The 14,568-nt window shown below is 44.9% G+C and overlaps 1 protein-coding gene across 1 annotated transcript; it reads left to right on the top strand.

Moving 5' to 3' along the window:
- The first annotated feature begins 7,158 nt into the window (after positions 1–7,158).
- LOC128408756 (C-type lectin domain family 2 member B-like) lies at positions 7,159–12,529 on the top strand. Its single transcript, XM_053378776.1, has 5 exons — positions 7,159–7,210; positions 7,774–7,884; positions 8,424–8,605; positions 9,850–9,953; positions 11,215–12,529. The coding sequence occupies exons 1-5, from the start codon at positions 7,159–7,161 to the stop codon at positions 11,336–11,338; spliced, it is 573 nt and encodes a 190-aa protein (XP_053234751.1). The 3' UTR covers positions 11,339–12,529.
- Positions 12,530–14,568: the final 2,039 nt, after the last annotated feature.

Below are 14,568 nucleotides of genomic sequence, written 5' to 3'. Positions count from 1 at the left end.
TTCATGTCTCGTTAGTAATTATTATATTTATTTATTTATTTATTTATACATACATACATACATACATACATACATACATACATACAGTGGTACCTCGGGTTACATACGCTTCAAGGTTACAGACTCTGCTAACCCAGAAATATTACCTCAGGTTAAGAACTTTGCTTCAGGATGAGAACAAAAATCGTGCAGCAGCGGCGCAGCAGCAGCAGGAGGCCCCATTAGCTAAAGTGGTGCTTCAGATTAAGAAGAGTTTCAGGTTTAGACCGGACCTCCGGAACGAATTAAGTACTCCGAATTAAGTAATCCGGAACGAATTAAGTACTTAACCCAAAGTACCACTGTACATACATCTTCTTTGGTGATCACTCATAACCAAGTGATCGGACGCGGGTGGCGCTGTGGGTAAAAGCCTCAGCACCTAGGGCTTGCCGATCGAAAGGTTGGCGGTTCGAATCCCCGCGGCGGGGTGCGCTCCTGTTGTTCGGTCCCAGCGCCTGCCAACCTAGCAGTTTGAAAGCACCCCCGGGTGCAAGTAGATAAATAGGGACCGCTTACTAGCGGGAAGGTAAACGGCGTTTCCGTGTGCGGCTCTGGCTCGCCAGAGCAGCGATGTCATGCTGGCCACGTGACCTGGAAGTGTCTCCAGACAGCGCTGCCCCCCGGCCTCTTGAGTGAGATGGGCGCACAACCCTAGAGTCTGTCAAGACTGGCCCGTACGGGCAGGGGTACCTTTACCTTTACCTTACATAACCAAGTAAGGTTGTTCTTCCATAAACACAGTTTTAACAATGAGTCCGTAAGTGACTGTGGAGGCCAATTCTGGATCCACAGGTCCTTCCACAGTGGGGACATAGGTTTCCGGGCGGGAGTTGATCACGGTGTGGATTTGCCAAGCATGCCTTCCTCTTAGCACATTTCTCCCTTGCGTCCTGAGTTCGAGTGTCTTCAAAGCCCATGACACCTTTGGTAAAGGCTGTTCTCCAAATGGAGCGCTCACAGGCCAGTGTTTCCCAGTTGTCAGTGTTTATACTGCATTTTTTTAGATTTGCCTTGAAACAGTCTTTAAACCTCTTTTGTTGACCACCAGCATTACGCTTTCCATTTTTAAGTTCGGAATAGAGTAGTTGCTTTGGAAGACGATCATCAGGCATCCGCACAACATGACCAGTCCAACAAAGTTGATGTTGAAGAATCATTGCTTCGACACTGGTGATCTTTGCTTCTTCCAGTAAACTGATACTGATATTAGTTCGCCTGTCTTCCCAAGCGATGTGTAAACAATTTTCAGAGACACCGTTGATTGAATCTTTTGAGGAGTTGGAGATGGCGTTTGTAAGTGGTCCATGTTTCACAAGCATATAGTCAGGTTGGTAGTACAATAGCTTTGTAAACAAGCATTTTGGTTTCCCTGCAAATGTCCCAGTCCTCAAACACTCTGCACTTCAATTGGGAGAAAGCCGCACTTGCAGAGCTCAGGCGATGCTGGATTTCGTCCTCAATGTTGGCCCTTATGGAACGATAACTGCTTAGGTAGGAGAAGTGATCAACATTTTCCAATGTTACACCATTGAGTTGGATTTGTGGTGCTGCAGAGGGGTTGTTTTGTACTTGTTGGTGCAGCACTTTGGTTTTTTGGCAGAAGCGCCAAATCGCAATCCATGTGTACGCAGACTTGGCACTGCAGGTTGCGATCACTGCGGGTTGCGAATGTGCAGTTGCTCAGACGGTCATGCACCTCCCCCTTCACTCTCTAACCCTCTATGTCAGGCCCCTCCCTCTGTCTTCAATGAGCCCCAAGGAACCCTCTCTGTGCCTGCCTGGCTCTCTGCTCTGTTATGTGTAGCAAACACCGTGCCTTGGGAGTTGGAGGTGCTGCCAGGCTTCTAGCAGAAACACTGCTGCTAAGTCTGACACCTGCCTTTGCTCTGTGCTGAGACACCAGCTTGTTTCCTCCTTTTTCTCATCCTCCAAGCTGCCATTCTTTACTACCTCCCAGGTCTTCTCCTTCTCTGGGATGTGTCCAGTTGCCCACCACCAGGAGCCCCAATCCAAATCCTCTTCCTTTGCGCTATCCCTGAGGGGCTCTTAGTCAGGTGGTTTCTACTGTTCTTCCTCGAGTTGTTAACTTTAGAAAGACAGCATAGAAATAAAATGATTGACCGACTGACTTCTTTTCTAAGAACGAAAATACTTTACAATTTATTTTTATTTCAATCATTTATAAACCACTTACCAATGCACCTTCTAAGCAGTATTCAACAAGGTTACGACTCATTATAACTTACTGGAGATAGTTAAAATTAACCATAGAATTGGGGAAACTCACTTAAAATGCTTGCTGAAATGAAAAAAGTCTTCACCAAGGAAGAAGCCTGTTCAACACACATGAACACAAACCATACAGCAGTTCTTAAATGGCCATACTTTGTAAGTTTGGTCTTTGCAAGTTGATCGATGTAGTGCTAAACATTTTTTTAATAACACCAAGCATTGTTGTCAAGTGCTATGCCTTGATAAAGCAAGTTCAACTCCTGGGCAAATGGTTGAGAACCTTGTTAGAAAATGGTCTTCTTCTTCTTCTTCTTCTTCTTCTTCGGCGATCACTCGCAGCTGAGTGTGGAGAGCCAGTGTGGTGTAGTGGTTAAGAGCAGTAGTCTTGTAATCTGGTGAACCGGGTTCGCTTCCCAGCTCCTCCACATGCAGCTGCTGGGTGACCTTGGGCCAGTCACACTTCTTTGAAGTCTCTCAGCCCCACTCACCTCACAGAGTGTTTGTTGTGGGGGAGGAAGAGAAAGGAGAATGTTAGCCGCTTTGAGACTCTTTCGGTGTAGTGATAAAGCGGGATATCCAAACCCCTCCTCCTCCTCCTCCTCCTCCTCCTTCTTCTTCTTCTTCTTCTTCTTCTTCTTCTTCTTCTTCTTCTTCTTCTTCTTCTTCTTCTTCTTCCATAAAGTGAAATGGAATAAAACAGTGGGAAAAGATCAGTGCTTGGAGCAAGACAGGCAGCCAGTGCACAGATTGAGAAGGTGCTGTGAAAGTTGATGGACCATCAGCTATGTTCACAACTTATTTTTAGGGAGCCCGCACTAGAAATGCAATTGCAGATAGGGACCCCACACAACAGTTGGTCTAAACTGTCATTTTTTGTTTCTCACTCTTAAATTCAGTTCTCCACATTTACACATCCGTTAGTAATTTTTTAAAAGTCCTTTTGAAAATTCACCAGCGTTTTACTGTTAATCTGTCTGAATAAACACATCTTTCTGTGCAATTTTGCCTAAAATACACAATTTTTAGCTGTCTTAAGCCCCTTATATAATGCATTCTTGTATGCTCTTTTCACTAGTATTTGCATTTTTGCACAGTTTCCCCTAATAAGTGCATTTGGACAGAGGATTTGGCAGGAAAGCTGCATTGCAAGCACAAATTCTGAAGGATGGCTTCGATGCCCTATAACCGTGAATTTGATCTGCTGCCAAGGTCTTGAGCAGCTGTAAAAGTCACCATATGATCTGGCTTTGACATCTGTTCCAGAAAGTCCAACATGTTAAGTGAAAGCAAGCTCATATCGGAATTTGACCACACCCTGCATTGCCACTTTCCTCAAGCAAACATAGCTTATCTCTCCCTGTCACTGTTTCTATAGCTGCTTATTTTCTCTTCCACAACTGAGAAGAGTGACTCAGACAACAAATATCGAGGAGAGCACTCTGACAGCACCCAGGACAGCAAAACAACGGGTGGCAGCTTCCTTCCAGCTTCCACATACACTTTCTGCAATTCTGAAGTTTGCTGCTGGAGCTAAATAGCTTCTAAACTGGTAAGTAGAAAGACAATCAGGAAAGAGTGGGATTCTGTGAATGAGAGTAATGTGATTTGGTGTTGCTACAGTGTCTACTTAATGTCCCTGTGGAACTGCTTTGCTGGTTTGAAGTACAGTATAAGTACAAGGAGCCAGTGTGGTGTAGTGGATAAGAGTGGTGGACTCGTAATCTGGTGAACCGGGTTCGCGTCTTTGCTCCTCCACATGCAGCTGCTGGGTGACCTTGGGCCAGTCACACTTCTCTGAAGTCTCTCAGCCTCACTCACCTCACAGAGTGTTTGTTGTGGGGGAGGAGGGGAAAAGGAGATTGTTAGCCGCTTTTAGACTCCTTAGGGTAGTGATAAAACGGGATATCAAATCCAAACTCTATAGCATATTTACAGCAACTGCTATTGTTTAGCTTGCCTTCCCTCTTGCTCCACTCCCTGACTTAATGCAACTCCAGGATCGTGGTGAGGCACTAGAAATCCTCCAATGGGGGCTGTAGTCTGACTTCATCCAAATCCAGGATTGTGATACAGCGCTGCAGGGCCTGAATGATGAAAACCTTACATATATATATACATACATATATATATATATATATATATATATATATATATATATATATATATATATGAAGATATTTGCTGTTGCATTGTCTCTTCATTACATGATTATGAAATTGTTCTTATGATGGTTTGCAGAGAAGGGGTAGTGACATAGCTGTCAACTTACAGATTTGAAAATAAGGGATCAGCGGCCAAAATAAGGGATCAACAATTACTTTGATGAAATACATATTTTGTTGCGTGCAAATGGCTTTAGATCCCTATATATTACCATATAGCATATATTCAACACAAAAAAACAGCAACAATTTGTTGTTGACAAAGCCCAGCTGGACATAGAAAGGGCCCCATTACCTTCAGTAGCTTATTTAAGGGACATCATCAATAAGGGACAGCAGCGGAACATGGCGCTGGGATAAGGGACTGTCCCGCCAAATAAGGGGCGCTTGACAGCTATGGGTAGTGAACAGTGGAATTATGGGATGGAAGGGAGAAAAGTCAAAGAAGGAGGCAGGGGGGCGTGTTTCAAAGACTGTGAAAGAACATTGAAGGAATGTGGGCACATCAAACAGAAGGCGATGGCTGAGCCACGTTTTTCAGGAAGGGAGCCTAAAAGACTGAATCAAATAGTAACCAAAGATCCAACTACCGTCATATCAGAGCTCAGCTGGGGCCCGGCTGCCAGTTCCAACTCTCCTGACCTTGGATTGGAGAGTCCAAGTTTTGCCTTCTTGAAGGAAGAAAATGGACAATGGTCAGCCACAGAGAAATATCTTACGCCAGAGAAGGTAAAAACAAATAAAATGTTGCCCCAACTCTCTCTCCAGCTTGCTGCTTTTCCTCTGGCTCATATCCCTGCAACTTTCTGTCCTCAACTCTGGTTTTGTCTGTTGAGGGAGGTGGCAAAATTCATTTTCCATCAGGCACAAGCCCCTTAATACCCCATTGCCTCACCAGGAAGCTACCTTGGCTATTCCAGTAATTAGAAGGCTTGGTTAGCTTTTAATACATGCTGGATCCAGGGATTAGAGGGGTCTGGCATACAGCTTAACACACCCACCCCAAATTTATAATGCTATATTTGGGGGAGAACCAGGAAATCACTTAATGTGTATCTCACATAGATTTGTGGAAAGCATTACGAAACCTAGAATTGCTAAGCAAATAAGCAAATCAGGAAGAGGAAAATGACACATAGTTTCAAAAAACAAAAACAGTCTTTCTGAATCCTTCTTAACAAACATGTAGATAAAGCTGATCCATTAAACTTTTTTTTTTTAAAAAAAAACAACTTTGGCAAAACCCCTTACCAAAAATACCCCCACATTTGAACTCATGCAGGAGCAGGTTTCCTCCAATTTACTATTTGAAGAACAAAGTATAAAAGTAATCATCATCATCTTAATTTTATTAGTACCCGGACCATCTGACTGGGTTGTCCCAGCGACTCTGGATGGATTCCAACAGGATATACAAACACAGTAAAACATCAAACATTAAAAACCTTCCCAATACAGGGCTGCCTTCAGATGTCTTCTGAATGTCAGTTAGCTGTTTATCTCCTTATCTGATGGGAGGGCGTTCCACAGGGTGGGTGCCACTCCCGATAAGGCCTTCTTCCTTGTAACTTCACTTCTTGCAGTGAGGGAACTGCCAGAAGGTTCTTGGTGCTGCTTCTCAGGGTCTAGACAGAGCAAAATTGGGAGAAATATGCAGTGGGGTCCACCAAGGGATTATTTGTACTGGATTTATTCAGTAATGACTGTTGAGTCAGGGAAGAGGGCAAAGGGGAAGACAACAGCAAAGCATTGTTTATTGTTTTAAAAAACGACAACAACCCCCAAGCAGAATACAGTGGTACCTCAGGTTACAGACGCTTCAGGTTACAGATGCTGCTAACCCAGAAATAGTACCTCAGGTTAAGAACTTTGCTTCAGGATGAGAATAGAAATTGTGCGGTGGCGGCACGGTGGCGGCGGAAGGCCCCATAAGCTAAAGTGGTGTCTCAAGTTAAGAACAGTTTCAGGTTAAGAACAGACCTCCGGAATGAATTAAGTTCTTAACCTGAGGTACCACTGTATAAAGCGCTTCCAAAGGTACCCAACAGCAGAGCAATTTAAGATGGGCGAGAGTGGGCAATAAAATGGCAAGTGCAGTTCAGTTTGAGTGAATGCAAAGTGGGTCACATCTTCACATTTACTTGTGATGGAGTCTGAGAACTAGCTGCAAGCATCCAGGGAAGAGATGTTTCACGGCGGCTAGCTCAAAGGAGATCCAGTGGGACCACCAAACAACAAAGGAGTGCAAGGAATAATAAGAGCAATGTGGATAAATTAGAAAGACCCACAATCCGATCAAGCATGTTCTTTTGTTTAAGGAATCATCCCGAAGCAAGAGCGCATGAAGGACCTGCAATGCAAGGTGAGTATGAAAGGCCGTACGACGCTGTGAGACACTGGAAACAAAATACTACTGAATAGGGGACCTCAATATACTATCGAATATTGGAGGACCACATTACAGTGGTACCTCGGGTTACATACGCTTCAGGTTACAGACTCCGCTAACCCAGAAATAGTGCTTCAGGTTAAGAACTTTGCTTCAGGATGAGAACAGAAATCGTGCTCTGGTGGCGCGGCAGCAGCAGGAGGCCCCATTAGCTAAAGTGGTTCTTCAGGTTAAGAACAGTTTCAGGTTAAGAACGGGCCTCCAGAATGAATTAAGTTCTTAACCCGAGGTACCACTGTATATCTATATCGTTTTTTTAAAAAAAAATAGCACATGATAGAGGAGCAGGTTGATTACACTGCTGCTCTGTCCGTCTTCAAAAGAGGTCCGGGCAGGAGAACATTTGAGTGGAGAAGACCAGCAAGAAGCCACTTTTGATTTACCAGAGCTGTCACATTCCAGCACCTGGGCAGGGGGGGGGACAGCATGAATATGCATGCTTTTATGCCCAATCATCTGTGATTTTTCTACACAAGATGGGGAGAAAGCTAAGAAACCAGAAGATATCACAGAACTGTTTAACATCTCAAAAGCAAAAAAAACAACAACCCTGGCTTATGTAGTGTCATAAAGGGGGGGAGGGGGGAATCAGATGGAAACATGTTTGGTGCCTGAGGCAGAGCAGCAAAAATAACAGCAACTATAATACATTCAATGATGAATAATTTGCACCCTCTCTCATGATATCCAAAACTGGCTGCCTAACAGTAGGGCCGGCCGTGCTGTTAGGTTAAATCAAGCATACTTCTGTGCATTTGCAGTTTCCCTCGTTTTCTTACAGTTTGGTAGTTCCCCCCTCCCCAAATTTGTTCATTTTGTTCCTATGACCAGAACTGCAAAATGCCACTGAGATAAAATAAATTATATATTCTCCTTGCCCCATTTTAGGCATTAGCACGGCCCTCATCATTTGTCTGTTTTATTTCCTTTCAGAGAATCAACAAAGAACTATTATCATAGCTGTAATCATAAGCATCCTATTCATACTTTGGTGGGCAGGTGAGTTTTGTGAATTATTATTATTTTTTAGTGCTTTCTTCTAGGCCTCTGCCTGCTGGCCATTGCCCCCTGCTGCTGGTGGGTGCCAGTGCTAGGTCTGCCAAGTGGAGATGCCACAGCAACCCCTGCTCAGCTACCCTAGGGAAGAAATGGCAAGGACTGTCCTCTGGGGTTTCCTGGCATGATTCAGATCCCTTTCCCCATCACAAGGGGCCTTTGATTCCCACTTCAGCCGTCAGGTGAGGTTGATTTGATTTCCCTCCCTGCTTGTTCCTGATGTATATCTTCACTCACCCCTTCTTCCCTGTCAGGAAGGGACACACCATTTTGTAATTTGCCTCAGGTGGCAAAATGTCTTGGGCCAGGTGTGTATGTAAGGGGGGGTGGAATTCTGCACAAATATTCATCATTTTATGATCATATCTAGTCATATTTTAGCATTGGTAATCTAATAATAATAATAATAATAATAATAATAATAATAATAATAATAATAATGGCAAGTTCAGAGGAGAGCTTTCTTTCTCTTACATTTGCAGCACAGTATACTAATCAGCCATACAGTGAGGTGTCATCTGTTCGAGCCTGTCCAGCTTTGTGGATCAACTATGAGGGAAAATGCTACTTTTTCTCAGAGGAAAAAGGAGATTGGGCTTCCAGTCAGATATTTTGTGATTCACATAATTCCGTCCTGGCTGTGATTGACAGTGAGCAAGAAAAGGTACGTCCAACCAATGACATTTGAGAGGCTATTAAGTCTGTGAGAGAATTACTGCTATACAGCCCTGACAGAAACACAAAGTCAACTCTCGATTCATCTTGAATCGTGATAACTTGGGACATGAGCAAATTCTCCATCTCAGCCACCAGGGAACCATTTTCTTTGCCATGTTTTCAAATATATTGATATGCAGGATTTTGGAAAGGTGACGAAAGACTAGGATGTCATTGGGTCACCTATGATGTACGTCATTGTAGATAAAAGTTTAAACAAGTATTACAGTGAGCAGGGCTGATGGTAATACAGAATCCATGTACAGTGGTACCTTGGGTTACAAACACCTCAGGTTACAGACTCCGCTAACCCAGAAGTAGTACCTCGGGTTAAGAACTTTACCTCAGGATGAGAACAGAAATCGTGCACCGGCGGCGCGGCAGCAGCGGGAGGCCCCATTAGCTAAAGTGGTACCTCAGGTTAAGAAGAGTTTCAGGTTAAGAACGGACCTCCGGAACGAATTAAGTTCCTAACCTGAGGTACCGCTGTAATTATTTAAGCTCAGCACTGGTGCTAGAGAGGGGAGACTGGCAATGGTGACAATTCAAAGTGCTGTAGCTGACCTATAAAGCCCTAAACGGCCTTGGCCCAGTATACCTGAAGGAACATCTCCACCCCCATCGTTCTACCCGGACACTGAGGTCCAGCGCCGAGGGCCTTCTGGCGGTTCCCTCGCTGCGAGAAGCCAAGTTACAGGGAACCAGGCAGAGGGCCTTCTCGGTAGTGACGCCCGCCCTGTGGAACGCCCTCCCATCAGATGCCAAAGAAATAAACAACTATCTGACTTTTAGAAGACATCTGAAGGCAGCCCTGTTTAGGGAAGCTTTTAATATTTGATGAATTATTGTATTTTAATATTTTGCTAGAAGCCACCCAGATTGGCTGGGGAAACCCAGCCAGATGGGCGGGGTATAAATTATTATCATCATCATCTTCCCAGAAACAGCAGTCCCTTTGCTGGGACGGGGCCTGCAAAGCAGTGAAGAAGTCTTTGCAGCTGCCCTGCTCCATTCTCATCCTGGCAAATACAGAGTGTGGCCACCACATCACCCATCCCATGGTGCGGCTGTATAGGCTGCCAGCTAAGATCAGCTCCACTACAGAATCATAGAATCACACCAACACAGAGGGAGAAGAAGGGATTTATTTGAAGACAGCAGTTCTAAATCTGAATTTTGTGTGGCTTTAAGGCATTCATTCTGCGCTACATCAGGGACACTGGTCACTGGATTGGTCTGAGGAAGGACTCTGGACAAACCTGGAAATGGGGAAATGGGCAAGAATTCAAGAACACGTGAGTCCTTGTTCTCTTCGTGTCTGGACTCTGGGATGGAAACCACCAAGCAGCCTGACAATTGCCTAGAGACAGATCTGCCATTCTTCCACATTTTTACATGAATATAATATTTCTTAGATACTATTAAAAGTAAAGGGACCCCTGACCATTAGGTCCAGTCGTGACCGACTCTGGGGTTGCGGCGCTCATCTCACTTTATTGGCTGAGGAAGCCGGCGTACAGCTTCCGGGTCATGTGGCCAGCATGACTAAGCCGCTTCTGGAGAACCAGAGCAGCGCACGGAAACGCCGTTTACCTTCCTGCCAGAGCGGTACCTATTTATCTACTTGCACTTTGACATGCTTTTGAACTGCTAGGTTGGCAGGAGCAGGGACTGAGCAACGGGAGCTCACCCCATCGCGGGGATTCGAACTGCCTACCTTCTGATCGGCAAGTCCTAGGCTCTGTGGTTTAACCCACAGCACCACCCGCATCCCTTAGATACTATTAGATTCTCAATAAAACCCAATTCTCAAACTAATGTACCACAAAGGGATGGAGTTAGGGAGGGTTGGAATCAAAATTGAGATGGGTGGGTGTGGGGGACTCTTGTGGAACAACCAACAGAATAGGTTTGTGAATGAAGAAGGAAGGGTTCATGTTTCCTGCCTTGGAAAGATCAAACTAGCCCTGACCATGCAGAGAAGAGAAGTATGTTGTGTTGATATGAAGTAAACACAGAGAGTTAGCAAAATATCTTTTTTATTATTTGTAATGAGTTCTAGCACAACTTTCACCAGCTCGTTGCAGAAGCTTACATACACAAAATAAAAATAGCACTAGAAACCTATTACAAGTAGAACCACAGCAACACTGTAATCAGGGCAAAACATAATGCTTAATTGTTTATTAAAAAGTAGGCAAGATTAAGTGAGGATTATCTGTGATTTTATAAATATGTCCATTTAAAATGGGAAGGTGGAGGACTTTGTTAACATACTTTCCCATTTTTAGATGGATATTGAAAAAAATATTTTAAAAATTGCATAATAGACAACCGGGAGAGAATTCTCTAACTGCTGGTGCCAACACCAAGGAGGCCCTACCTCTTATCACTAAAGAGGGACCACTGTAGTCAATCTTAAGGTTCCTATGAGCACAGACAGAAGTACAATACATCTGTGCTCTGGGATATGTCATTTCGGACACTTTCCTCTTTCTGTGAAACAGAGAATGGCCCCCTTGGCTTGATCCTGTTTTCTTGGTTCTTTTGCTGCAGGTTGGAGCTGAAAGAAGACGGAGAGTGCGCATTTCTGAGCACTGACATTGCCGTGTCAGATTGTCACGTAGCAAGAAACTGGATCTGTAGCCAGCCTGATACTTATACAAGGAGCAGAAGTTAGGGCGCCATCCTAACCCAAGATCCACTGGGGTGAACAGGCAACATAGGAGATGCAAATGAGAACTCCAGTCAGTAATCTGGTCTCTGCACTTTTGGACCAACTAAATTTTCCAAGTCTTCATCAAGGGCAGCTTTCCCCCTCTTTGAAACAGAGAGTGGCCAACTTGGCTTAATCATGCTGTTGTCTTGGGTCTTTTGTTGGAGGTGAAAGAAAAAAATCAAGTGTGCATTTCTGAGCTTCTTTGTAACCCCACTTTCTAAAGCAGCGTCCATATATTCTGTCTCTTTCATTTCCATGTAATAAACCAAATCCTTACAACTTCCTCGTATGACAAATTCTTGATTAGGCAAAAGTGTTAAAGGCATGCACACAGTTTAAATGGACGCATATCCTGGCCCCATGCAAAAGGCTCTATTCCTCTCGAGAGTGTACGTCAAGGCTATACACGTATGTGGATTTAGACATACCATTGACACGTATGTGCAAACAGACGGACCCCTGGGAACAAGTGGTTCCATTCCTATGTGTGGTCTAGTCCAGAGAGTAGCATTGAGATAGTGCTCTTTGAACCCCTGGCATTTGTGCTATTGGGTTCTGTAGGGCACTTTCTGCCCCCAGTTCTACTTAATATGAAGCCATTGGGAGTTCTGGAATATGGTGCCATCAGCACTCTAATGACATGTAGCTCCATAAGTTCTGTATCGGGAGAGGCTACGGAAGCCCTGGGAATCAAAGAGTTGGAAGGTATTTCCAAGGGTTCAACCCCCTACAATGCAGGAATCTCAACTAAAGCAGCCGTGACAGATGGCAACCCCCGTTTTGGTGGGGGTTGCATTCTGGGTCATTGCACGCAATGGTGGAGCACATGTAAGCCCACCCCTCCCCGCTATGACCCAACCCCATTCCACCCCCTTTTCCTTCACTTCTGGGTCTACAGCGATGCATGGGTGCATGGTTCTGTGTGCTTTGAACATGCGGGAAATGGTTGTTGCCTGTAAATAACTTGTGGGTACTCCTGGGTGCAAGGGACGCGGGTGGCACTGTGGGTTAAACCACAGAGCCTAGGACTTGCCAATCAGAAGGTCGGCAGTTTGAATCCCAGCGACAGGGTGAGCTCCTGTTGCTCGGTCCCTGCTCCTGCCAACCTAGCAGTTCGAAAGCACGTCAAAGTGCAAGTAGATAAGTAGGTACCGCTCCAGTGGGAAGGGAAATGGTGTTTCCGTGCGCTGCTCTGGTTTGCCAGAAGCAGCTTAGTCATGCTGGCCACATGACCTGGAAGCTGTACGCTGGCTCCCTCGGCCAATAAAGCAAGATGAGCGCCGCAACCCCAGAGTCGGTCACGACTGGACCTAAAGGTCCCTTTACCTTTACCTTACTCCTGGGTGCATCTTTGCCATGAGAGGCTTAAGCAACCTCTGTTGTTGTGAGTGCCTTTTACCAGCTTTGTCTGATACACTGGCTCTCGCCATATCAGAATTGGGATTGCATGGTCACTGTAGTCCACACATTGGTAATTTCAAGACTAGATCACAGAAATGTGCTCTATGGGAGGTTTGCCTTTGGGCCTGGTGCAGAAGTTTCAGCTGGTGCAGAATGCAGTAGCTAGTGTGCTGATGGGAAGAAGAAGAAGAAGAGGAGGAGGAGGAGGAGTTTGGACTTGATATCCCACTTTATCACTACCTGAAGGAGTCTCAAAGAGGCTAACATTCTCCTTTCCCTTCCTCCCTCACAGCAAACACTCTGTGAGGTGAGTGAGGCTGAGAGACTTCAGAGAAGTGTGACTGGCCCAAGGTCACCCAGCAGCTGCATGTGGAGGAGCGGAGACGCGAACCCGGTTCCCCAGATTACGAGACTACCGCTCTGAACCACTACACGACTTAACCACTACACCACACTGGGTATACACACTAAAAAAACAGGGGTCGTGGTGAGAAGGAAGGAGCAGGGAGCAGCAACTCAGCTCCCTCTGCTACTGCAACCTGCAGAGAAGCAGAAGGGGTGGAGAGACGACAATGGAAGGGAGAAGAAGGGAAGCAGACAGAGACACAAGCAGAACAGAAAGGCTAGCCTTTCTGTTCTGTTCTGCTTTCTGTTCTGCTTATGTGTGTCTCTGCCTGCTTCCCTTCTTCTCCCTTCCATTGTCGTCTCTCCCCCACTGCTTCTTCTCTGCAGGTTGCAATAGCAGAGGGAGCAAGAGTCCTATTGCCACAGAAATGGAAGCAAGAACAATTACCGATGAAAGAGGAATGGCAGACAAAATTACTGGACTATGCAGAATTAGACAAGATGACAGGAAGGATTTGAAACCTGTGGGATCAGAGATTCTCAGAGGGCTGGAGTCAATATGTGAAGTATCTGAAAAGCAATTGTAATCAACAGGTTACATGCGTAGGATTGCAAGAAGTTTTGTAAGGAGGACTATGTGAAATATTGCAGAGAAAAGTATGACGAGAACGATGAGTGAAGGACTATTAAAAGTAATAGTGAAATTAATGAAATGCAGATTAAGTGATAAGGATTGAAAAATCTTCAGATGTGGTTGATGGAAGTCCAAAACACTGAATAAGATGAGAAAATAGGTTGTGTGTGTTTTTGGGGTTTTTTTTTTTGTAATTTCATAGATATATATATCCCCTATATATATATCTTGTTGTTGTTGTTTAGTCGTTTAGTCGTGTCCGACTCTTCGTGACCCCATGGACCAGAGCACGCCAGGCACTCCTGTCTTCCACTGCCTTCCACTGGTCAAACTCATGCTGGTAGCTTCGAGAACACTGTCCAACCATCTTGTCCTCTGTCGTCCCCTTCTCCTTGTGCCCTCCATCTTTCCCAACATCAGGGTCTTTTCCAGGGAGTCTTCTCTTCTCATGAGGTGGCCAAATTATTGGAGTCTCAACTTCGGGATCTGTCCTTCCAGTGAGCACTCAGGGCTGATTTCCTTCAGAATGGAGAGGTTTGATCTTCTTGCAGTCCATGGGACTCTCAAGAGTCTCCTCCAGCACCATAATTCAAAAGCATCAATTCTTCGGTGATCAGCCTTCTTTATGGTCCAGCTCTCACTTCCATACATCACTACTGGAAAAACCATAGCTTTTCCTATACGGACCTTTGCTGGCAAGGTGATGTCTCTGCTTTTTAAGATGCTGTCTAGGTTTTTAAGATGCTATATAGGATCTAGAATAGATCTGCAGCTTCTGCCTGCATCTGTTTCTGCAAGTGACACAGGCAGA

Source organism: Podarcis raffonei, chromosome 2 (assembly GCF_027172205.1).
Source record: "Podarcis raffonei isolate rPodRaf1 chromosome 2, rPodRaf1.pri, whole genome shotgun sequence".
NCBI classification, from domain to species: Eukaryota; Metazoa; Chordata; class Lepidosauria; order Squamata; family Lacertidae; genus Podarcis; species Podarcis raffonei.
Note: the sequence above shows the minus strand (reverse complement) of the source record. Positions and strands in the feature narration are given on the sequence as shown.